At 34.8% G+C, this 27,225-nt stretch overlaps 1 protein-coding gene across 20 annotated transcripts in view; it reads left to right on the top strand.

Moving 5' to 3' along the window:
- The first annotated feature begins 1,327 nt into the window (after positions 1–1,327).
- Positions 1,328–27,225, top strand: part of LOC143244639 (uncharacterized) — a 51,060-nt gene continuing 25,162 nt past the window's right edge. For 3 of the 20 annotated variants that reach the window (XR_013025254.1, XR_013025259.1, XR_013025256.1), the window contains exons 1-5: positions 1,527–1,545; positions 9,156–9,357; positions 18,390–18,518; positions 25,363–25,401; positions 26,854–26,896. Coding sequence is in view for 3 of the 20 variants with exons in the window: in XM_076489681.1 (XP_076345796.1) it covers positions 10,534–11,799 (1,266 nt within the window). In the remaining 17 variants the exon portion in view is untranslated. The other 17 variants (XR_013025250.1, XR_013025255.1, XR_013025251.1 and 14 more) reach the window with 13 other exon arrangements.

Raw genomic sequence — 27,225 nt, 5'->3', positions numbered from 1 at the left:
CTATAATAAAAATGCAATTGTTTGTTTATTTTAAACAGCCTTTAGGAAATGACGTTGTTGCTTTTAACTACTGACATCCATCATGTTACTGATGTTTCTTAAATGCAAATTAATATAGTTATAACAGAATCTAGAAGACTTTCTAAACCGCGCTTCTGGTATTATGTTCAGAAAGTGCTCTTAAAAGTTCGATTGTATTATTTTGCTTATAATGAAGCAGAATATTAGGGAAGTTTTGCTACTTTTTTGTATTTTGTATTTTTTTATCCATGACAAAACTGTTTGTCACTGCCCATAATTTTCAGCCAGAGAAAAGAAAGTGAATCAGCAACAACCTACTTACTATCCATAATCAGTGCGAAGGACGAACTGTCAATCTTATAACGTGACCAGAGCTTAAAAATTTGTCACTGGGGCAACTTGCGTCGTTATCATGACGTAAAACAGATGTTGACAATTAATACTTTTAAAATAGGGTTTGCTATTAAAATAAACGAAATAGTAATTCCAATAGAACTGTAACACGAATATTAGATATGAATGCTAAAACAAAGTGACAGAAAGACAGACATTTTATTTTAAAATAATAAAAATGAAATCGTAATATAATTCTTTTTGTTTGTTTGTTTTGGAATTTCGCACAAAGCTACTCGAGGGCTATCTGTGCTAGCCGTCCCTAATTTAGCAGGATAAGACTAGAGGGAAGGCAGCTAGTCATCACCATCCACCGCCAACTCTTGGGCTACTCTTTTACCGACGAATAGGGGGATTGACCGTCACATTATAACGCCCCCACGGCTGGGAGGGCGAGCATGTTTGGCGCGACGCGGATGCGAACCCGCGACCCTCAGATTACGAGTCGCACGCCTTAACGCGCTTGGCCATCCCAGGCCTAATATAATTCTAATAACATATGCTGATAACTGTTAAATTGAATTAGAGTGGCATTTTAGCGTTTCGTAACTACATACATATATATCTCGATATAAGCCGTTCAAAATTCTTTGCTGTTAGCTAGCGCATCCTTAACCCCTGACTTTATATTATTATACATGGGTACAGTACAAATAAGTTTATTATTTGTTTAATTGATTTTCAGAGTGTTTTTCTTATAATTTCTAAATTGTTCTTGAAGTATAATTAATTTTTACAGAACTTCCTCATTTGGCTCGAAGTTATATATTGTTACAGCATATAACGTTGATTTTATTTATGTCTAGAGTCTTATTCTGGTTTATGTATAAAAAAAAGAGAAACAACAAAGAAATAGTAACAAAAACGCAAACAAAAATATATTTTTTTGTTAATTATTTTGAGTTTGTTGTACCCTCAGTTCCTCAGAAAATTAAATATATTTTGCCTTTTTGTGCAATAAGTTTTATGATATATAGTTTTAATTCACGAAAAGTATAATTCTCATACGTAAAAATACAAATGTAAATAAAATATTAAAATAAAAATGTGAATTTCCCAACTATTTTAGCTTTTCAATCGACGTGTGTCCAAGTTTATCTGTTTGTGTGGCAGCAAAGTTGTACGAGAAAGGTGAATATAAGTGTTTAATACCGCGTATTTGAAGTAAATCAATAAGCCTAAAGTAATTATTGAAACACAAAATTCTAAATTTTATTATTATTGTATTTATAATTCTCTTTAATAGTAGAAAAGTAAAATATTCTGTTCTTGTGTGCTTTTTTTGTTAAACAATCAGCAGGCATTATCACTGTACAATGGTAAATTAAGTCTGAAAGCTAATGCTAATTGAAGCGTGATGGAGTAAGTTAAGTTAGGAGTTTACACTTTATAGTTATTTTTTAGAACGAAGCTTTGTAGTTGAAGAAGTAAAACATTAACGGATCTATGTACTTAAAAAACGACACGTTAGCAAGTGCAATTAACTCGGCTGTAGTGGTAGATTAAAACCAATGTTTAACATTTTTAGGGTTACGGATCTATTTGAGTTTGAGAATCTGATTCGAAAAGTACGAAACCCCTCCCAAAAAAATTTACATAAATACATACACACACAATAATGGAGTAACAAAATCAATTTTTTTGCTCCCAGTTTACTGACCCTCTGAAGCCCTTCCATGGGCCACCAATTAACCGTTATGAACCTTCGACTTAAACTATGGCTAGACCAGGGGGTTCCTAACCGGTGGGTCGCGAAGCCTTGGCAGGGGAGTCGCGTAGCCTTGTTAGAAGTAGCTTGGGATAACATTAATTTTATTTCGTCAATTACATTTTCATGCTCTTACATTTTTTTTTGTTTCGGTGCAAAGCAAAACGTGTGCTACGTTAGTTCAATGTCATTAGGTGATATTATGGGTGTATGTATGCGTGCCTGTGAGTGAATGTGTATGTGTCTGCAACTGTATGTATGTGTGTACTAGTGAGTAGCGAGTATGTGAGTGCACGTGCATGTACGTATGCTTGTGTGTCTGTTTAGCTGTGATTAAGTGTGTGTGTGCTCGCTGTCGACATGTGAGTCACATGTCCGTTGCTGATTGGTGGATGACGAATCGCGCGACTGGCCACGTTCCCTTCCCTCCCAATACTTACCACATCATTACTCTACCTGCACCCCCCCACAAGTAGTCAGTGTAAGATCTACAGTTGCCAAAGCGTTCATTATTCAACATTTTTATTTTATTTTAACAAGGAGATAACTAAGCAGTAGAGGTGAGTTGTGTCCATGGCTAAACGGCGAAGATACTCAGAATGCTACCTCAACATTGGCTTCACCACTGTGCTCACCAACGACGGCATCAAGAAACCACAGTGTGTTTTGTGCCATGCTGTCCTGAATGCAGAGTCAATGAAACCATCAAAACTCAAGCGTCATCTCGAGACAAAACATCCAGAACACTCAAAGAAGGGTTTGGATTTCTTCAAACGGTATGAACGGTGTCTTAAAAGCCAAAGAATCGATAGAAGTGGGTCGTTTGAGCAGCAGAGTGCAGCCGTAGTGGAAGCTTCATATGAGATTGCATTCGAAATTGCTAAAGAAAAAAAGCCTCACACGATTGGAGAAACACTTCTTAAACCTTGCATGGTGGAAGCAGTAAATCTTATTCTTGGAGAAGCCAGTGCAAAGAAGATGCAGCAAGTATCCCTGTCAAATAATACTATACAGAGGCGCATTTCTAAAATGTCTATGGATGTGAAGGAACAGGTTTTGAACAGCTGACTTTCAGCTCGACGAGTCAACAGATGCAAGTTCATGTTCTCAGTTGCTTGTCTTCGTGAGATACATTAATTCAGGTGACATCAAAGACGAATTCTTATTCTGCAGTGCACTTGAAACCACAACAAAAGCTGATGATGTCATGGAAAAAGTTTCAACTTTTTTTCAAGACGAAGATCTTCAATGGGAAAATGTGTGTGGAGTTTGTACGGATGGGGCACTGGCTATGCTGGGATTGAAATCAGGATTCCAGTCGAGAGTGGAGAAGCTAGCACCTCAAGCAAAGGGCATCCACTGCATGATTCACCGATATGCTCTCACCAGTAAGACTCTCCCTGCCTCTCTGCAGGAAGTACTTGAATCTGTAATCAAAATTGTAAATTATGTGAAGACTCAAGCACTCAACACTCGCCTATTCAAAGAACTATGCAAAGACATGAATGCTGACCACAAAGTCCTTCTCTTCTACACAGCAGTACGTTGGTTGTCGAAAGGAAACGTTATTAATCGTGTCTTTGAAATGAAAGATGAAATAAAGCTATTCCTGGAGACTCAAGAAAGGAAAGATCTTGTAGCTTACTTCCGAAGATGAAGCATGGAATAAAAGGGTTGCGTACCTAGCCGACATTTTTGACCAGCTGAACAAGCTCAATTTGAAGCTTCAAGGAAGAGAAACACATGTTCTCCTTTTTCAAGATAGTCTTCGGGCCTTTGTTTCCAAACAGCAGAACTGGCGTCGGAAAACCAATCTTGGAAACATCGCTATGTTTGAAAAACTTTGTGGAGTGACGGATGAGTCTCAGATCCAACTGGATCAGTTCCTCAAGGATGAGATTACCGAACATCTTCAGTCTCTAGAAAAGGAAGTCGAGCGTTACTTCCCTGAGCTATCACAGGAACAGGAGGCCCTGGTAAGGAACCCATTTTGTACTGAACTTGATGTATCCAGCATCCCAGATGATATCCAAGATGAATTTCTGGATCTAAGGAACAACTCTTCAGCTCGTGATCTCTTCAAGGTGAAATCTGTGACTCAGTTCTGGTGCACTATGTATCAGCCATACTCCAAGGTCAGCATGATAGCTTTACGTGTCCTTATTCAATTTGCTTCTACCTACTTGTGTGAGGCAGGATTTTCCACTCTTGTCAATATAAAAACAAAGAATAGGAACAGATTGGATGTTGGAGATGACATGAGACTGGCTCTAACAAATGCTCGGCCATGGATTTCAAAGCTTGCTGCTGAAATGCAACATCAGGCATCTCACTAGCTGGGTTGGATAGCTGTTCAAACTTATGTTAATATTATTTTAAGAAATATATGTTCTTTTTGTGAATTCAGGTTGGACCAATGTGATTTAATTTGCTAATAAATAATTACAGAATTTTTAAATATTTTTTTTTAGATGTTTCTTTCCCTCTCCTTTACAGAAAATAAAAGAAAAATTAAGCTGCTGATAGTAAGCCCTAAGTAGGGGGTCACATGGGTTTCAAACTTTTAGGTAAGGGGTCGCAAGTGCCAAAAGTTTGGGAACCCCTGGGCTAGACAGAGATGGAGGCTGTAATATTAGTAAAATTATGAAAGCATAATTTCAGGAAAATGTTTTAAAATCGAAGAATAATTGTCACTATTGTAGTGTTAGAAGTATTAGAAATAAAATTGATGAATTCAAGGCAGTTGTGGAAACTGAGGATTTTGATATTATGGGTATCACTGGGACTTGGTTGGTTTTGAACAATTTTTATGATAATTTTTTTGAAATAATAAGTTATGGATTATTTACTAGAGAGAGAATATTGAAAAAAGGGGATGAATAACTGTATGCAAGGAGTAAGCTTCATCTGGTTGAGTTAGAACATACTAAGAAAATAGCACTCGGTTTCAGTGAGTGTTAGTGGATTTAAAGGGAAATAGTCTTTTTTAACTACAATTTGTTATAGACCACCAACTCAGAATATGGAATTTCATGAGAAACTGTATAATGAAATCAGAATGGTAGTTGAAAAAGATGTTATTGGATACTTTAATTTCAAGGATGTTAATTGGAAATATTTTGTAGTTTGACAGTGAGAAGGATAGGTTTTTAAAGATTGTTCAGAATACTTTTATACACCAACTACTGATGGAAACTACAAAAGAAAAAATATATTAGATTTAATATTAACATGTGATGTGAATATGATTGAGTTGAGGTTGGTGAGCACTTAAGTACAAGTGACCATTGCATTATTAAGTTTGGGATTTCACTACGTGTAGAATTTAAGAAGAATAATACCCTGATTACAAGTTTCAGAAAAGTCCATTTTGATGTAAAAAGACATAATCTGGCTTCTGTAGACTGGACTAAAGAGTTTGGAGGGGATCTTGAACATGTGTGGGAAGCATTTAGGGAAAAAACTGATAAGAATACAGAACATGCATATTCACTACAGAAAAGAAATAGAGCAATGAATCAGAATAAACCAGTGTGGTTTAGTAAAGGTTTAAGAGGTTGTGTGAGGGATAGACATAATGCATTTATGAAATTTAAAATTACTGAGAATAGTAAGGGCTTGCAGGACTATTAAGAAATCAAGATGTTTGAAGAGAAAGTTAAAAGGGCAAATAATACATGTGAATGAGGGTTGGCTCAAAGAGTTAAATGATAAGGAATTCTTTAGAAATATGAATGACAAGCAAAATGTCAAGATGGGGATTGGACCTCTTAAAATATTATTGTGAAGGGCTGAACTCAAAAGATTATGAGATGGTAATCATAATACATTGTACGAGTTATTAAGTTTTTACAAAGGAATATACAGGTATTATATACATCCAGGGCACTTAATGTTTAAGGAAAATATTGATGTAAAAGATATTTTAAGTTCTTAAATTGTGAGAGAGTTTGGGAAACCTAAATTTTTATAAATCCCTTGGGCCACACAACTTTTATCCTAGAAGTTTAAAAAAAATTAAATATTTTTATTTGTGAACTAGTAGTTAACATTTGTTTATAGATCATTGAGTCATAGAAGAGTAGAGGTTGGTTAATAGTAGTCCAATATTTAAAGGAGGTGATGAACATTGTCCAGGCAATTATAGGCCATTTAATCTTACATCAGTAGTTGGAAAGGTTTTGAAAAGTATGATTAAAGATGTATTGCAGAATCACTTAAAGCAGTTTGATATAGTGTCAAAGAGCCAGCATGATTTCAATAAGGGAAAGTCTTTCATTACAATGAGAAATCTACTTGAAGAAAAATGTATTCTCAAGACAGTTGGTATGGGTATTAAAACTTTAATTGAAATAAAGTACAGATAACCTAAGAAGAGTGAAATGTTGTCTTTACTTTATTTTAATGAAAGAGAAAGTCTTGTTTAACCAATCTTCTGATCTTCTTTGAGGAGGTTACTATAAGAATTGATGAAAGAAGTAATTTGAATTTGGTTTACCTTGATTTTCAGAAAGCATTTGACTTGTTACAAAAAGTAAACCTGTGGGTGTGAGGGAAATGTTATTAAATTGGAAATAAAACTGTCATGAGTGTAGAAAGCAGAGAATAGTAATAAACAGAGTTAGGTCTGACTGTGTGATAGTTATGTGCTGGGCCCTCTGCTGTTTATGACGAATTAATAATATGGACTCTGAAAAGACAAAAGTTTACAGATATTTTTTGGGTTGGCTACCTGTATCAAAGATACTGCAGACTTACAAGGGGATTTAGATAATTTGATTGAGTCAGTACATAGCAGGTAATGTTTAACTATTCAAAATTAAGGTAATGCACGTAGATTTTCATAATTGAAACTTAAATACTATGGTTGAACAAAAAGATGTTGGTGTTGTAATAACAAAATCACTGAAGTAATTTAAACTGTATTGTAGCCAGCAGTAGGGCTGATGAGATTTTGAGTAGCATCTGTAGAAATATTGAATGTGACAAGAGATATTATTGTTTCACTGTATAAATCATTCATGAGGCCTTATTTATAATACTCTATACAGTTTTGGGCTCTATTTCTCAACAAAGATATTGAATTGTTGGAGAAGGTTCAGAGAAGAGCTGTTAGGATATGTTGGCTGGGGTATTGTCTCAATTTTTTTATTTTTTTTTGGTGTGACATTTGATTAAGGTGTTTAACATTATTAGGGGAAGGAGTTTAATATAAAATATTGTTTCATTGATGTCAGTAAAGGATTATGGTACTAAATGTGATGATCAGTGTTGTGAGTCTGGTAATTTGTCTAGTCATCCTTTTAAAATCAGTTTCAAGCAATAAAAATGGATTGAATTGTTAAATTATTATCTTCAAAGAGCTCTTTGTTTATGAGTATGGAGATTCAGCATTACAAGTTCAGGTACACTGACTGTCACAAGGAGTTGAAAGACTTTCCACCACAAGAACATTTTCCACACAACTGCACTGCTTCTAGTGCATGCACTGTCAGAAAAACATATGTAAGACTATTATCTCTCTCTTCATGTTTCCCATAATTTTATTCTAACATTAATATAAGACAGATAAAATGTTGCACATCAAACCATGCCATCTGTTTTTAGTCATTCGTTGTCCAGAATTGTGTTTTAAGCATGAATGTTTTATATTATTTTATTTCCATAAAGAGTTTTTGATGGGTTACTGTTTGTTGTAATGTCATTGGCATGGTATGGTTGGACATAATAAAATTCTGGCTATTGTTGAAGAATTTGGTAGTTGTATACAGTCTTTTTTAATTTATCTGCTTCATTTGTCTTTTCTTGCAGCCATTGGTAGAAATTTTTGTCTCTTTCTTTTCTACTCTGCATAAACTTAGATATGTCTTTGTGAAAACCCAGTGAAAATAAATGGTTTCTGGGAATTATGCAGTGTTGAATGTCAAATCAAAGATTCTTGTTGCTATCTATTTTCTTCAGTACTGACATTTATAGGGACAAGTAATTACCTGCAATTCACATCTGTTTTACAGTTGTGGATAAATAGTGTTTCTCAAATGTATGTGTATATGTTTATGGAGATCTTTATTAAATAGTTACTTAGTGCATAAAGTTGTCACAATTACATAAAGGTTATATTTTGCAACCCACTTGTACTACGTATTTTTTCCCCATTTTTAATGTATTTGTTAAAGAAGAATATAGAAGATTCTTAGAAGCTGATAAATAGCTGTCTTGATACTTTTTACCCTGTAAGAAATTCAAGTATGTATGTTGCTTTTGACATGTGACAGCTTTTAATGCAATTGACTGTTGGAATAAGGAAAAAACTAACAATTGGAAAGTAATTTTGAGTTTCACTTGCTAATCAGTATAGGAGTATGAGAAAAAAGATCAACAAACACAAATAGGTCAGTAACATTGTAGTTCATCAGGAGACTAGTTAAAATGTTTTTGTAGAAGTATTTATTTAAAGACTATTTTCATATTATGTTAACTTCATCATTTCTGTTGTAATTTGTTTTGTTAAATGTTATTTCTTTATACATTTTTTGAGAAAAAACAAATACCTGCTCAAATTTTATCCTTATTCTTACTATGTGAAAATGGAATTTAAGATTGCTATTAGAAATAGTAGCTCATTGACAGTTTAGTTATATGTTAGCATCTTTTTTTTTATTGTGATTTCCATTAGGATAAATTTTATAACAACTGCCTATATTAATTACTTCAGTTCTAAATGGCACATTTTAAATTAATTCATTTTCAATCATTCTGTTAAAATGTTGAAGTTATTTTTATCATAATTACTTTTGTACCTCTAGTGTTATAATAAATTATAAATTTAAATTAAGCACATAATATGAAGAAAGTAGTACATGTATGTGTAATGTTTCAACTTTTACAGCTTGGATGTTCTGAACCTATTAAGATTACTTTGTCAGAATACGCTTTGAAGCATGTAATTATATGGATGAAGCAGAAAAATATTGGTTAACAAATATGTTCATTTCTATATCTCTGTGGATCAGTTGTGTATTTTAATTTACAGTTGCTGGAGATCTGGAAAAGCAAGCTCCAGTGTCTCCAACTCTTTTAACATGTTAATAATTATAGAGAAGAATTTCCTGACGTTTTTGTCATGAAAAGACTGAGTAGTAAAGACCAGGAATGTATGGAAACTGATGTTGGAGATATTACAAACCTGAATGTGATAGTGCTGTCTAGTGATAATCAGAGTATTCTGGCTTTAGGTAGGTTGTTTAATTGGAAAGTTCTCTTGAAATATGCTTTAGAAATTATTCTTTGATTGTATATATATTGAAGTAGCTTAGTAGTTATATTACAGTTAGTTTTCCTGGATATTTCCTGAATTTTCAGTGTTAATTCTATCCATCCCTGAATATCTTACGTTTTAAAAATTTCTGTGATAATTAATCCAAAATTGCATACAAAATTAAATTATAAATGTGATAATATGGTTTCAAGTTTATTTGTCTTGATAGAATAACTCATAAAATTCCAAATTACTAACTGTACATTTTCAGTTGGCTTCCTCCATCAAATCTGTAATATTTAATTATATTTCCTGCATTCACTGATACAATTTGTCAGTATACAAAACAAAGCTACAAACCTGTTAACTATTATCTATTTATATTTGTATAATATCTATCTCTGACCTTGTATTAAAAAACCTGTAAACTTTGTTGCTTCTTTATAGTTATTAACTCAAATAGTTGAAAAACAGTTTTTAAAGTTCATTGCAAAAATGTGCAAAATTTTCTTTTTTGTCATTGATTTGTAATAAAGCTTCCTTCCTCCTTTATATGAAAAGTTTTAAAAATACACTGCGACATTTTGGGATCTTGAGGTTGTGCGGGGTTAGTTCCTTGAAATAATGGCAGTTTTTAGTAGTTTTGTATAAGATGAAAAAAGTATGTAGAGTTCTCTGCATTATTATTTATTTTAAAATAATTGTTTTTGCAGCCCCTCGGCGTGGATTCCTGTACGTGGTGAGGGGACCTTCCAGGGAAGGTTCTGTTCTATCTGGTTACCTTCTCTGGGATCTAAAGATCCACCCATGTGTTTGCCGTGCGTGGCGACCCGTGAAGGGGAGGAGAGGATCCTGGTGGTTGAGGGGTCCAACCCTAACACACCACTTTGGCCTCGAATTCCTGTAGATGGGCGGCCTTTGGGTGGCCCCCTTGGGTCAATCGGCTGGTCCACTTGGGCTAGAGTCAACCATGTACCAGTGTTGGAAGTTCTCAACGGGTGTTGTGGACATTGTGCCTGATGCTGGTGTTTGGGTATAGTGCTCATGAAACCCTGGCGTTGCTGCATTGTCCTTGCGTGACTTTGTAGTGCGTCCCCTTGTAGGGGTCCATGGTGGGTGGGGTCAGTGGGTATCGAAATTTTTCCTTTTTCCTATGGATCCTCTAAAAAATTTAAATAAAATTGTAAAAAAACAGTCAATTGGTAAGCAACCACGTCTTGAATACTCAGAACAGCAATCTTCAACATCAGTAACACACATACCTCATTTTCTTATATTACATTCACTTACGGAAAAACCTTTAGGGCAAATGTCCCCTTTTTTTATTCAAAAGGGACTAGAGGGACTTGTTGGTTCTCCAAAGTCAGTAAAGAAACTTCGATCTGGTGACATATTGGTTGAAACATCCACATCCCAACACAGTGAACTCCTCTTGAATTCAAAGGCAATTGGGGATATACCTATTGAGGTTACACCCCATACTACCTTGAATTCTTCACGAGGAGTTATTGTTGAAAGAGATTTGAAGAACGTTCCCGAGTCAGAGATTCTCGCTGGTCTCTCCACTCAAGGAGTTTCTGGAGTGAGGCACATCTCCACTCGGAAAGATGGAGTTACACTGCCAACAAATACCCTCGTTTTAACATTTACTTCACCACGTGCACCTGCCACCATCAAGGCAGGTTATCTCATTTGCAGGGTTTGGCCATACATACCAAACCCTCTTCGATGTTTCCAATGTCAGAGATTCGGCCACTCAAAGACATCTTGTCGTGGTTCCCTGACATGTGCTCGTTGTGGAGGCAAGGACCACGATGCCTATGACTGTGACATGAACCCACATTGCATAAACTGCAAAGGTTCTCACCCCTCTTACTTTCATTCTTGCCCAAAATGGTTGGAGGAAAAAGAGGTGCAGCGTTTGAAAACGACACATAACATTAGTTATCCTGAGGCTCGGAAATTGCTGTCCATAACTCCATCTCGGACATATGCTGCTGCACTTCATTCCACAACTACAGTGGGAGTGCAGACAGATCTTTTTGTGCCTCCAAGAGAATCGTTTTCAAAACAAATGAAAAGCCTTTTGACTTCTGTGGTTCAAAAGGTTGATGAATCGACTTCCACACCCATCTCTGTTCCTCCCATACCTTCCAACAAATCTCAAGATCCACGTCCTTCAGTTTCAAATACAGGCATTTCTTCTGATACATCTTTTTCTCCCACCACAAGAGACAAAACAATTATTCGTTTACGTCCTCAGTCACTGGATTCCCCTTCCAATAACAAAAACCTGCCCACCCGACCCAGAGCAGGATCCATGGAGGTTGGTAGACCTCCTCCGACTAAAGACAGTAAAGAAAAAAGACGTGGTTGTAAACCGAAGGGTTCTCCAGCCACTTCACCTACCCGTTCTTAAAAATGGCCACCTTGATACAATGGAACTGTTGAGGTTTACGTTCTAATCTGGATGATATCAAAATGCTGATTGCTTCCTACCATCCTGTTTGTCTTTCTTTACAAGAAACATTTCTCAAAACTGCTGATACTGTCTCCATTCATCAGTTTTCTCTGTACAGAAATGACAGGTTGTGTGATGATCGAGTACATGGAGGGGTGGCACTGTTGGTTGATCAACATATGCCCACCCTATCTTTGTCACTCAACACACCCTTGGAGGCTGTAGCCATCCGTGTTTCCTTGGGTCATACCATCACTGTTTGTTCTCTGTACCTGTCCCCTGGAGAGACATATGATCAATCAGATCTTGATGCTCTCGTTGAACAATTGCCATCTCCATTTCTAATCCTAGGGGATTTTAATGGACATCATCCCCTCTGGGGAAGTGCTATTATTGATGGGAGGGGCCGATCTGTAGAGTGGATGCTCTCTGATCACAATCTTTCTCTTTTCAATACTGGTTCTTCCACTTCCTTTCATGCACCTAGTCAGTCCTTTACCGCTATTGATCTCTCAGTTTGCTCCCCTTCATTATTCTCCCATTTTTCATGGAGGGTTGACAGTAATCCACTAGGCAGTGATCATTTTCCGATCCTTTTGAGAGAGACTGGACGTGGTCGATGCCACCCTACCCGCGTGCCCCAGTGGAAGCTGGATCAGGCAGACTGGTCCACTTTCACTGCTCTCGCAGAACTTGATCCTGCCATCCTAAATCAGCCATCAATAGACGACTGTGTAGCAGCGGTAACTGACTGTATTACACATGCAGCTGCTCAGTGTATTCTTAAAACCTCGACATGTTTTCCACGATATCCTCGTCCGTGGTGGAATCCTGCTTGCCACTTAGCACGGAAGGCTCAAAGGCGGGCCTGGGATACTTTTCGTAGATATCCCACACTTTCAAACCAGGTTGCTTTCCAACGGGGCCCGTGCACATGCTAGGTGGGTAAGACGTCAAAGCCAGAAGGAATCTTGGATTAAGTTCACAACCAGCATATCTTCTACCACCAGTTCCAAGATCATATGGGACAGGATTCGAAAGGTTAATGGGCACTACAATTCTATCCCCCTCTCGATCTTACTCTCTGATGGTCAGGAGGTGACTGATGTTCGGAACATCGCTAACACTCTAGGTGAAAGCTTTTGCTGGGTATCTAGCACTTCTGCTTGCTCCTCCACCTTCCTGGCCATCAAGACTCGGGCAGAGCGATCACCTCTTTCATTTCGAACTGACTGTTTCTTTGACTATAATTGTCCCTTTACCCTGGTGGAACTAAAAAATGGCCCTTCGTCGGTCTGCCAGTACGTCTGTTGGACCTGATGATATTCATTATGACATGCTGCACCATCTATCTCCTGCTTCTCTTGATGTCCTTCTGATTGTTTTCAACCGGATCTGGCAGGAGAATGTTTTTCCTGATGCCTGGCGCCAGGCTATTATTTTACCTTTCTCTAAGTCAGGGAAAGATCCCAAGATTCCTTCAAACTACCGTCCAATTGCTTTGACGAGCTGTCTCTGTAAGACATTAGAAAGGATGGTTAATGCTCGTTTTGTTTGGTTCCTTGAATCAAACAACCTCCTCTCGCCCACCCAGTTTGGGTTCCGTCGACAGCACTTCACCACAGACCACCTAATTCGTCTTGAAACATCTATCAGAGAAGCCTTTCTCAACCGTCAACATCTTGTATCAATATTCTTTAACATAGAGAAGGCTTACGACACAACATGGACGTATGGCGCTTTCTTGAGACCTCCATACATATGGGTTACGTGGCCATCTACCCATGTTTATTAAAAAATTTTTAATGGACAGGAGATTCCAAGTTCGTGTGGGTTCGACACTTTCCCGTTCTTTTGTACAGGAACCTGGAGTCCCTTAAAGCTGTGTATTGAGTGTTACACTCTTCAGTATAAAGATAAATGCCATCACTGAACAACTCCCTCTCACTGTTGCGAATGGGCTGTATGTCGACGACTTTCACATCTCATGTCAGTCGTCAAACATGAGATATATTGAGCGGCAACTACAAATCGCCCTCAATTGTGTACGGAAGTGGACTCTGGCGAACGGCTTTAATTTCTCTCTCTCTCCAAAACTGTATGCATGCACTTTTGCCGTCGACGGGGTATTCACCCTGATCCTGAACTTCATATCGGTGAAGTTTTGCTGCCAGTGGTCCCGAGACCAAGTTCTTGGGGCTTATCTTTGATCGTAAACTGACCTTTATACCACACTTAAAGCAACTTGGTCAAATGCACAAGAGCACTGAACATCCTCTGTGTTCTCTCTTCTACCAGTTGGGGGCAGATCGCTGTTCAATGTTAAAGGTATATCGCTCTTATTAGATCGAAACTTGATTATGGATCAATGGTCTATGGCTCTGCCAGACCCTCGCCTTAAAGATGCTGGACCCCATTCATCACCAAGGACTTCGACTCTGCACTGGGGCTTTCCAGTATCTCTCCAGTTCAAAGTATATACATTGAATCTCATGAACCTTCTCTACACCTTCGCCGTTTGCAACTATTTTTACAATATACTTGAAACTTCATTCCTTACCAAAGCATCCCACCTGGAAATGTGTTTTCCTTCCTCGGTGGGCAGTACTTTTCAGAACAGACTATCTGTCATTGCTCCGTTTGGCCTTCGCATCCGGCGCAATTGGATGAATTGGGTCTGTCCTTGGATAACATTGCAGATTCCACAGGTTGGCCCATCCCACCATGGCTTATTACAGCCCCAAATGTGACCTTTCTTTCAGTCACCTAAAAAGGCAGATACTCCAGATTGGAAGTACCGTCTTTTATTCAATGAATATCTTTCAAACAATCATTCAGTTCCCATTTATACAGATGGTTCCAAATCAGGTAATTCAGTGGGCTCTGCTATGGTTTGCTATGGGTCAGTAGTTGCGCACAGAATCCCTTCTACAGCTTCTGTGTTCACTGTTGAACTGTATGCCATATCTCTTGCCCTGGATCATATTGCAGCTGAGCAGTACTCCAACTGCACTATTTATACTGATTCGTTTAGTTCTATACTTGCCTTGGAATCGCTACACGTTAGCTCACATCCTATTCTCACTGATATTCGAAACTGACTGGCCCATTTCTCATTAGCAGCTACTTCAATCCAGTTTTTCTGGATACCAGGCCATGTTGGTATTCGCGGGAACGAGCTTGCAGACATGGCAGCTAAATATGTCTGCTTCAGCATCATCACTCCTATGCCTATTCCATACATGGACTATGGTGTTGTCTTAAAGGCTCGGCTTCGTGCTAGCTGGCAGTCCACTTGGAGTGAGCAACGTGACAACAAACTTTTTCAAATCAAACCCAAAATTGGACTTTGGCCATCTAGCTTCCGTAAAGTTCGGAAGGAGGAAGTTGTTCTCACTAGGCTACGCATTGGTCACAGTTTTTTAACTCCTCATTTTCTTTTATCTGGAACTGATGCACCAATGTGTAGTTTGTGTAACACTCAAATCACTATCAGCCACGTTTTACTTTCTTGCCATTGTTACAATTCTCAACGACGGCAATATTTTAAACATATTTTTTCCCAGGGTCAGTCTGTAACATTGGACAGAGTTATTGGTGATGGTGACTTTGTCCACCTTGATAATGTTTTTAATGGCCATTAATCTTGTTAATCTCATTTAAGTGTTGCATATTTATTCATTACACCTTTTTAATTGTGGTTCCTTTTTTACAGTTTTAATCTCTCTCCTTCAATTTGACATTGGACAATGGCCAGAACATTAAATAACTCGACACCAGGACTGGAAAGGCCAACTTCATTTGACTAATGAAGTTTGAAGCTACTGTTTGAACTATCCGTTTGAACTACTCGTTAGTCGTCCAGGCGAGTTGTTATTATACTTTTGCTGCATATCATTTTACACTTTTACTACTTAACTTTTTAGTACTGGTCATATTGACTCATAACCCGGAACCAGGACTGGAAAGACCAACTTCAGGTGACTGACAGTGGTTTTTATACTTACCTGTTAGTCTTCCTGGTGGGTTATGATCATTACCATTCTGCTACAGGTAGTTCTTTACAACTTTGTTGACTGGATGTCAACATTGGTTTTTACGCCATTTTCTGTTTTAATTGCCGTTTTGCTTTTATCTTCAATTACTTTTACAAATTTTACTCCATTTACTTGACTTTTATCTTTTTACTGGACATTTGGCTACTCATTATTACGATTTTGTGGAGTGTCTTTTAAAACTTTTATTCTTTTACATTTTGATAATAGCTGCTATGACACATAACCCGGAACCAGGACTGAAAAGGCCAACTTCAGGTGATTGACGGTGGTTCTTGAACTTACCTGTTAGTCTTCCTGGCGGGTTATGATCATTACCATTTTGCTAGAGTAAATATTTTACAACTTTGAAGACTGGATGTCACCATTGGTTTTTACACCATTTTCTGTTTTAATTGCTGTTTTGTTTTTACCTTCATTTACTTTTACAAATTTTACTCCATTTACTTGACTTTATCTTTTTACTGGGCATTTGGCTACTCATTGTTACAATTTTGCTATGTATCTTTTAAAACTTCTATTCTTTTACATTTTGATACTGGTTGCTTTGACACATAACCCGGAACCAGGACTGGAAAGACCAACTTCAGGTGACTGACGGTGGTTCTTGAACTTACCTGTTAGTCTTCCTGACGGGTTATGATCATTACCTTTTTGCTAGAGTAAATACCTTACAACTTCTTATACTCTGCCTTCTATCTTAACATTGTAGACTAGGTGTCAACATTGGTTTTATACTTTTTTGTTTTACCTTCATTTCCATCTATGTCTATTACTACATTTATTTATTTATTTTTTTATTTTTTTTATTTTTACATTTTTACCGAATGTCTGGCACAGATAGCCTCGCTGCTTTGTGCCATAAAACACTAAATCAATCAATCAATGTTTTTGCAGTTTATGTTTTGTATACAAGAACTCATTCTGTTGTAACTTTGTACAAATTGGATTGGGTGAAGGTCCAGATCATGATGTGGTGTAGTCCTTTTAAACACTATTTCATGAATTAGTAAAAGAAGGGAGAGAGAAGTTTTATTTATAAAATAAACTATTTATTTACATTTGTATAGTATCTGCCTCTGACTTTGTATTAATAAAGATTTAAAACTCATAAAAATCACAATACTTAAAACAAATGCTTTATACACTAGATAATGAAGGGGTGTACTGAAATATAAATTTAATTTCTTTGGTCAGTTTATGATTTACAACACAATGGCGACCACATTTAAATATATTATTTTACTGAATGGCTTTTTTAACATAAATATTTAGATGAAAAGTATCTAATGCTAGTAAACTAATGTAGAAATAATTTATTTTTTATTTCAAATTATATTGACTAATGCATATGGAGGCAATATATTTTAGCTTAATTTTCATGTATGTGTTAAAATGATATGATTGCTAATTTGCTCCGTGTTTGAGAGTAGGCACTTTTATTGGCAGTCCAAACTAAAGCATTTCTAATCTTCAATGGTGAAAATTTGGAGATGAAAAGTTTCTGGTCATGTAATATTATGAACCTATATTTTTTTTCTTTTCACTTTGGGTCTATTAGCTGTGTACCTTTGGAAAAACAAAAATAAGATTTTATAATTTTTTCATATATTATTAAACAGCATTACTACAGCATGTTTTTTTTGTTTCTCAAATTTCAATAGCTAAGTCAAAACAGTTTGTTTGTCTGCTGTTGAGCCCAAGGCTACAGAATGGGCTATTTGTGCTCTGACAGCTGTGGGCATCAAGACAGTGATTTAATGATATTTGCTAGAGTAATGGCCATTTATTTTTAGGCTAGATTTTATAAATTTTTATAAAAATTAACATTGAGTGACTGACAATAACATAGCTACAACTTTATTTTTTCATATTTAAAAGTGAATTTGATATATTGGGAATATAGTCTTAAGATGCAGAAAAGTCTTAATAAATAAACAAATCAAAGAACGACAAATATTGTTTTAATAAGTAATGTGCTTGAAATTTTAAAACAACAATCAATCTTTATTAAAGAAAATAATCCTGCTTTTCACATTACATCCTGTACTGGGAAAATAGAAAGGTAATAAACTTTGTAAAATAGTAAATTACTATATTTTAAGAACTCTGATGTTCTTTCCATAAAAGTAATAAACATAGTTTCAGTATTTTTATAGGTGATGGTTTATATACATTTGGGTTATAGAAATATATGTGAAACTGGGCAACACAATCTAATTTATTGTGATTTCAAAGAACAAGCTTAAGTGAATCGTGTTAACAAGTGAATAGTGTACTGTTATGCACTCCTTATCATTCATATTAAAGTGCTATTACAGCTAAAACATTTGTTTATGATATAATGTTTTCCAGTTTATGATTATTTTCGTCCAAATTGCAATTCATTAACATTGACAAGGGTCTGACATCTTAACATATGTCTAACATTCCTTGAAATTATGCATGAAACTTTTCTACCAAACTATCTGAAAAATGTTATCAAAAACATAGATTATATGGAAGGCAACAGAAGAAACTTCATTCTGTCAAGAATAAGCCTCTTTTAACTATGAAGAAGACTGAGGAATTTGTGGAGGAATCTGGAAAAGATATTTTGGTTTACTTGGCAGAAGATAGCTGGTTGGTATCTAATCATGTTTTTAAAATTCATGTGCATAACAATTTGTGTGCAAAGTGTCATATCACTATTTTAAGATGCAAATTTGATTAAAGGACTGCAAATAATCATGAGGAGATAACAGTGAAATCACATGATTCACATTATAAGTTTGTGAACAAACTTTATTAGTGTTTATTAGTCTTAGTGCAGAGATAAACAATGGGTTTTAGGCACTCTGTCTACTGCAGGAAATGAAACTACATTTTAGCATTGCAAGTCAGTAAACAAATCACTGAGCAGTGGTGTAGCATTTAATAAAGTGGGGAATATGTTTTAAGAGTGTTAATATTGTTTGTATTTATCACATTTTCTATGTATTAAAACGTTTCAGAAATATTAGCTATAAATTGTAATGACAAGACATTGCATACACTGTTGTCTGGTTTCTAGTTTTCTGTCATAGACTGAAGTTTAAAGAATATGAGATTTATCACATGGTTAACTTACAACCTATAATTTTTTTCCATTATTATGAGGTTGATAATGCTGAAGCCTTTCACATCCAAAAGAGCTCAATGGGATGGTTTTTGAACACCCAATTAAAAGGTTCAGATCTGATGCAATATGGTGCCCAATGTTGTTTAGGAAGTTTCTAGATGCAGTGATTAATTTTGAAAATGACAATCTGAAACATTTTCCAAGGAGTTCTATTTCCTTATCTTCAAAGTCTGGATTTATCTCTGCTGACCATTCGTTGAATTTTAAGGTACTTCGCTCAGAAATTATGTTTGGAACAGAATTAGAAGTACCTGACCTTATTCCAGTTGGTTCATGAACAGAATCTGTGGAAAACTGTTGTCTCATATTGTTTATGATACTGGTTATAGTTGACTGTGATAGATTGAAACAACCCTGTTGCTATCTGCCAATGTTATTGATATAAACTTCACTTCCTTAATGGTATTCCAAGAATTTTTACTTTCCATTGTTTGTAAAAATAGTATGCTGCAGAAAATAACTTGTTTGAATAAACTATAGCAGTAACTTTTGTGCATGGTTTTGGAAAGAAAAGATAGTTGTTATAATACATTGTAAAAACACTGGTCAAATTTTGATCAATGTTACCACCAATCGACTTGAAATTATAACATTTCTAAACAGCAGAAACAGTTATGAACTAACTTACAAAAATATAATTTTAGACTTTTACACTTTATAATCTTAAAATATTTTCAAACATTTAAATAATAATTCAATTATATCAGGTAAGAAAATTTTAAATTTTCTTGTTTTGTGACGAAATTCGTTATTACCACTCTTAGCCAAATTAATGTGAAGCCTAAATCTGGTTAGGTTTAAATTACTTTATGAAAGTGCTAAGTTTTTTCAAAAAATATCTTTGTAATATAATTAATTTAATAATAATCAGATAAATTTATGCATTGTAGAATACTAATAGTCTTATATACGCGTGTGTCTATATATATGTTTATGCCTCTTCCCTCAGAAATTAACCTTTTGTGTTAAAATGACACATTTCTCGTTTTATCCAAAGTAGATATTAAATTTAGTGGGAACCGATGATGGTGTTATATTTTGCTTGTGTATGTGTTTTCTTATATCAAAGCCACATGAGCTATGTGCGATGTACACCGAGGAAAATCCAACCCGTTATTTTAGCTTTATAAATCCGAAGATTTATCACTGTCCGACTGAGGAAGTGATGCTATAGCCTTGGAGAAGTTAAGGACAAGTTTAAAACATTAAAGTGTTTTTCTTATCAATCCTAATAATTAATTTGCGCTATAATGTGTTTCCAATTCATATATAAATTATTTCAGGGAATAAATTGCATTCTATGAGATTTGGATGTTTAAAATAATACCTTTAATACTAATGATACTCAACTTAATTCATAAAAAAATTACATAAAACAAAAATAAATCGAGAAAGAAAATTGAACTTTAAATAGCAAATGCTACTGTATTTGTCAATAATACTAATTTTATTATTTTTCAATGTGAATCTAATAATTAACATTTCAATAAAAGGTCTGTGTGTTACCGCCATTACTTCAAAAGAAGGGAAGTTATAAACTTAAAATTGGTCAGGTGGTTAACGCACTCGACTCGTATTATCAGGGTGGCAGGTTCGAATGACCGTCACACTTAGTCGTGAGGACGTTATAATGTGTAGGTCAATCCCACTATTCTTTGGTAAATGAGTAGCCCAAGAGTTGGCGGTGGGTGGTGATGACTAGCTGCCTTCCCTCTAGTCTTAAACTGCTAAATTAGGGACGGCTAGCGCAGATAGCCCTCGTGTAGCTTTGCACGAATTTCAAAAATAAACAAACATACCAAGTTAGCCCTGTGAATATGCACCTAAGTATTATTACTTATCCACGTGCGTGCACTTCTGTTTATAAAGCAAGTTAGAATAAAAGCACGAAGAAAAGAATATCTGACCGCACAGTCCGTAGAAGTTAAGAGCTTAGAAATTTGAAATTTTGCACCCATACTAAGAAGATCTGCACCTGAGCGCATTATTATAAACAGTTAAGAAAATAACGCATAGAAAAAAGTGTGACTACCGAAATTCGAAAGAGAAAAAACCTAAACGTCTGAATCTTTCTCTGAAGGTGTAGAACTGGATTTTATTTATTCATGTGGGTGCGCATCTTCTTAATGAAGTAAGCTAGCAAAAAATCCATCATTTACCGCCATAGCTCCACGACGAAAGAATCTATAAACTTGAAATTTTGCACCTATTATAAGTGAACCCTAAGAGTTTGCATCAGTATATTATTACTTGTCTTCTTGAATGTGCGTATCTTTTCATGCTAAAAACTATATAGAAAAGAAATGTGACCGTCATATCTCTATGAGGAAAGAATCTGGAAACCTGAAAGTTCTCATCAATACTAAGCGAACCCCGAGGGTCTGCATTTGAGTATTGTCACTTATCAACAAGAATTCGCACATGCGTGTGCATAACTTTCTAATGAGGCAAGCTCGTGAAAACGTACATACAAAAGAAGTGATATTTTATTTTAGAAATTATAAATATAAATCGAAGAGGAATAGATACGTGCGCAACTTTTAAATAGTAAAATTTAGCAAAAACAAAGAAACACATAGGAATGAAATTGTTCCTTACACAACAACTATTAATATGTGGAAAAGCCAATCCATTTTAATAACAATGCATTCAGACATAGTGTTTATATTACACTGCTTAGCAATAATTTTTCATCTAATATTGTTATTAAGAGGTTTTGAAAGTATCAAATAAAATGTATAAACTAAAAAAACAAAAAATAAACTTGTTGATTCCTACTTCAGAAGATCTGTTAATTGAAGAAGTTTTTATTCGTTTTTCTTATTTAAGATTAAAATTGGAGGAAAACTAAGAGTGAAAGATACGTTTTAAGTAAACTACATTGTGTAAAGGAGCAAAAGAACTATATAGGTTCTACTTTTATGCTAAAAATGTTCCAAATATAGAGACTGACATTGTCATCCACCATAAATCAACCAAGTAACCTGAGTGAAACAGGGTTATTCAGCCAGTAGTTTTCTAGGTATCACAGACGTGTAGGAGGCAAATTAAAAGTGGGAGACAACATGTTTTTGACCGAGCGAAATGAGGTAATATACGCTAGAGACAAAAACATTAAGGTGGGGTTCCGGACTTACCATAGGAATCTTGAAGCTCTTGGGTTATGGATTAAATGTTATTCATTCTTCTGCTTTTTCTAGGTTTTAAGCATTTTTACTGGTACTGATTGAAAAGTGGATGGAGGCATGTGTTACACAAAGCTTACAATGTCTGTTAACAAAAAGTTTCAAAATATTACTTATTACACGTGTTAATATGCAGAGAAATACGTAATTTCAATAAACAATCCAATCAACTGTTCAGAAAAGAAGAATCATATGGAAGGGAATGATAAATCTCTGTCAATTTTTGAATCAACATTACAAGTGTTGAGCCAACATTGGGCACACTGAAGTGTAAACACTGTTTACTAAAGAGAAACAGTAAAAATTGCTCATTTCCTTATGCTGTAATTTCATGTATGCTATTAAAACTAAGGAAATTATGAACTGGACAGTCTCTGGTGAACAGTTTCCTATACCCCTGTATGCATGTAATTATAGGATTTGGAGTAATTAATTGTACAAACAGTGTAATTCGCTTTCATCATATTCTAAACGAGATAACCATAAGTTTTACAATAGAATATGCTCTTTACTCAGTGCACGTTCAAACTTTGTAGACACTTTTATGGCTACATTGAATGGTAAGGCGGTTGGTAATATATATATATACAGAGGACACTGTTTCTATTCTACCTCTCTCATCAGTAAAAGGTGTGAGTTTTTAGCAAAGTAATGAGGTATTCACGCATTTGTAATAACTCTAACGATGTAGCGTATATAAAGGAGGTTGTGAAATGTAGGTATCTTGCAAGATTGGTTAAAAAACGTTTTACCATTCATGTCAAACAAGAGCAGAAAGAAAGCAAAAGACAGGATACAAGAATAGGATGCTGCATTCTAAATACCGTTTGTCAGTCTTCAAATGAACAATATCATTAAAATTGATTCGAGAGAATTGGGTTTGCCTACACTTATAATAGAAAAGCCAGAACGCTCATTCAAGTGGCATCTGCACACTGCTTCCAGAGTATTTTCTTTAGAAAAGAAAAAATAAATAAATGAGGGAAGATAGAATCTATAATGTTTCTTGGGACATTTGTAATGAAAGATATTCTGATTAAATTGGGAGACCTAGTATCGTGCGTGATTAATAGTCAAATAAACTTAATCGTATGTAACAATTCAATATGTTTATACTGCCGCAATTACTACAGTGAAGAGCTTCATTTCAATCACTCTAAAAGTGATTGCAGTTTTTGATGAAACACGAAAAATTAGTGGTCATTACTTTACTTTGAAGCAGAAAATAGGGTAAATAATAAAAACTCATTGAACATTGAAACATTGCGTGAATGAACATTTAAATATGATTTTATTTTGATGCACGGAGTTTTATGCTAGATCTAAATAACGTTGTAAACATGCAATGTAAAGATAACAGTAAGAATGCAGAATAAAAGACAAAAGTTTTTCAGTGACCAGTGCATTTTACTCCCGAGTCATGAAATGAACAGATAATTGTTATTGTAGCAAGTGCTCATCCCACTCCTACAGACATGCCGCCATTTCCAACCACACCAGTGTTAGTACGTGACAAGAAACTGGAAATGTGTAGAAATAGGTTGACCTGTCGTGAGAAAGGATTTAACGAGAAATTTACCAGTTATACAAGGTTTGTCGGACAAATTCTTATTACTTTTGTATGTTTGACATCTCTTTTAAAGATTTTGCTTAAAATCCAAACATAATAAAATAGTATTTATTAAGAGTCGCTAATTGCTAATTTTTGTCCTCTTCCTAGATACACAATATGCAAAAAAAAAAAAAAAAAAAAATCAAATTTATTTTGTAGCAATTACTGTTTATTTTCTAGCGAGTAAGTAAAAGGTACAAAGTTTAAACACGGTTTAAAGCAACTGTACTACAAATACTTCTTCTGCTGTTTATTATAAATTATTGCTGCTCACACCTTTAATTGCATTATAGGGAACTTTTAGCGAAATCATTCCTAGACTGCACACCTTCACAAACTTTCCACCGCATCCACTCCTCCTTCTTACTGCACGTGTACTTCCGTTTTGAAGACCAGAATTTAGGAAGTCCAAGAAAACAAAACTTTATTACAACTGCCGAGGGAGAAGTGATAACTGTGTCTCCAGTTTCTTCAGTTATTTTTCTTATAAAAACAAATTATAGTGATTCATTTCGAGATGTGACTGGAAGCATGTGATCTTATGCTTTGAAAAATCTTTATTGTGAACTAGGAGATATATCCAGGTCTATCGCATTGTTTTTACTTGTGTGTGAAAATCCTCTTTCTTAACATATCATTTACTCTATAGATGAAACATAACTTAAAGTGTGATTTTAGATACAGTTCACAATCCTGTGGCCACTTTCGGTTATTATATAAAATTTTACTTTTTGACTTTTGTATTCTTTGGTTACATCGTTTAACATTCTCGCTTTATCTTTCACGTGGCTAGAACTGTTTTACTCTATGGAGCCTCTCAGTAGTACAACGGTATTTCTGTAGACTTGCAGCGATAGAAACCGATTTCAGATACCCTTGGTGGGCAGAGCATAGATAGTACATTGTGAAGCTTTGTGCTTAACTTCAAATAAAACAAAAACCAGACTATAGGGAAGGGGGAGGAACTCAGTGCAATCTGAGAAAAAAATGATTTGGTTTCAATGAGTGTGGGAAGCATCGTGACTGTAATAAACATAGTAACGTAAATAAGTATTCGTTATATGTATTCAGAAAATGTAAATGGTGAAATTTGTTTGTACATTCCATTTGAAAATCTAAGTAACTTTCGGGTTATATGCGACACGAGATAAATCTTCGAAAATACAACACATTCAAAAGCTTCGAATAATCGCATATATTTATAAGGATATTAGCTTCTACTCTAGCTTTTATTTTGACGGGAAAACCAGTAGGTAGATAATTTCTTGTTTGTGATTTGCCCTTCACGAGTATTGAAGATAATAGCGATGTGATCGCGCAGATTGACAGCTTATTGTTTTTTATTCTTGTAATACAATTTATCATTGAAGTCAGTTTGAACATAAACCCATTTTGTGTGTTTCTGGGAAGTTGAAGACACAATCGCTTTGTTCTAATATTATTAGTTCTAAAGTTTAATTTATATCCAGTAGAATTTTTCGATTACGAAAACGTCAACTTTTTCTCCAGTAAAGAAGACAACATTATCTGGATATGAAGGGAAAATTCGTAAGTCGATATTGTTCTGTGAAGTTTTAAACTAAAACATAAATGTTCAAAGAAAGTAGAATATAACATGAGATTAGTTCTGGACAAATAAGAAACTATTTATTGAGTGAAGAAAATATTTTGTAAAGTCAACGAGTTATGAAATTGTTAAATATTCATGATTTCATTTTCGATGCTTTTCAAATATGAGGCCTAAAAAATAAATTTTGGTAAAACATCAGTGAAAATCGTATCATATGGAGACCTTTGGTCAGCATGTTTCTATAACGTGTAATTAGGCGTTTCTTATTGAAATAATATATTGTGAAGAGAAGAGAGAGAAAAAAAAAACTCGTTGTTTTATAGTCCCTACTACTACTACACGTATGGTACCGGAACAAATCGTCTTCTCATTGATTTGTCTAATATTTAAATTTTCTCTGTGGTTGGATCGCCATAAAATATTTTTATCAAGACTTCATTCTTTTTCCTTTTTTATTTTTAATAACGAAAATAAAATAAAGTTTCTATAATTAAAACTTAAACAATCGGCAATTTCACAATAGAAGCACAAGAGATTGATTCTGATAAAAAAAAATTCGACGTGCATCGTTTAATGATCTTTCTAAATGTTGTCTTCAGTCTTTATAAAGCGATTAAGTTCAAGCTGTTCCACAATGCTACCGGTGCTATTTTTTTTAATCGTACATTACCTGATTCTGTAAATGTATACATACACATTTATTGTTTTGAACTGTGTTATTATGTTTTAATTTATATGTTAAAGAGATGGCGCAGAAGTTAAGATCTAACAAGGAACACTGAGATCTAAACATATACATTAATTTATATTTAGTTAAGGAATTAGTTCCTTAATTAGCCGTGAAGTATTCGTTTGAGAAAGGTGCAATAGATTTCAGAGCAGTTACATAATGAGTGGTTGAGGATATTATTGATTAAGCTAATCAATTCATCAGTTTAGAAATTGCTGTGAAAGTGAAAACGTTTTTTGTGAACTCAGCCTTACAATTGTACAAAGGGAATATATATAAACAACGGCAATGAAAAAATAAACTAATTTGCTATTATTAAGTGTGCTAGGCTTCTTATTAATTTAAACAAATAATCTCAAAAACCAGCCGAACTAGAAAATATGATACAACATATTACTGAAATATATATGTATAAGTGTGTGCTGTTTTTGTTTTTGATATTTATGGCTACAGATTTCATGTTATACCTGGGAAAAATATTTCAGAAGTCGTAATTTTATATTTATCAAAAAAAACATATGATTTGTAAAATTTAAAGAAGAAATGTAATAACTAAGCATAACAAACATGTTATTTCACTGAATTTCTTATTATGTTTAACAAAAAGATCTAAAAACAATATCTGAGTGAAATATATTTGATGCTGTTAAACTGGTATCAAAATAACTTATTCTTATTTTCACACCACTTTCCGAACAAGATGTTCCACAGCTGACCCACAGCTCTTTGGAAGTTATTGCAAAGTGAGTATATTTTGAGTAATGTTAGTTTTATACATGTCATCTTTTTAAACGCATGTTAGCAAAAATATGGTGGAATATATGAAGCGCTGGTCAAGACACTCGAAAGACTTAACACAAATATTCACATTAAAATTCAACAATCACCGATAAATTTAATTTAAAAAAGGACTTTCACTCACTTTTGCTTGTTTCTTTACCCAACAAGACAAAAAAAAAACGGAAAAGTTCATCACTAAGATACCAAAAGAGAAGTGACCAACTCACAAATATTTAATCTTTTCTCTTCTTGTTTCATTCAAAATAACTGTAATACTTCATCACTAACATCA

The sequence above is a fragment of the Tachypleus tridentatus genome, chromosome 2 (genome assembly GCF_004210375.1).
Source record: "Tachypleus tridentatus isolate NWPU-2018 chromosome 2, ASM421037v1, whole genome shotgun sequence".
NCBI classification, from domain to species: Eukaryota; Metazoa; Arthropoda; class Merostomata; order Xiphosura; family Limulidae; genus Tachypleus; species Tachypleus tridentatus.
Note: the sequence above shows the minus strand (reverse complement) of the source record. Positions and strands in the feature narration are given on the sequence as shown.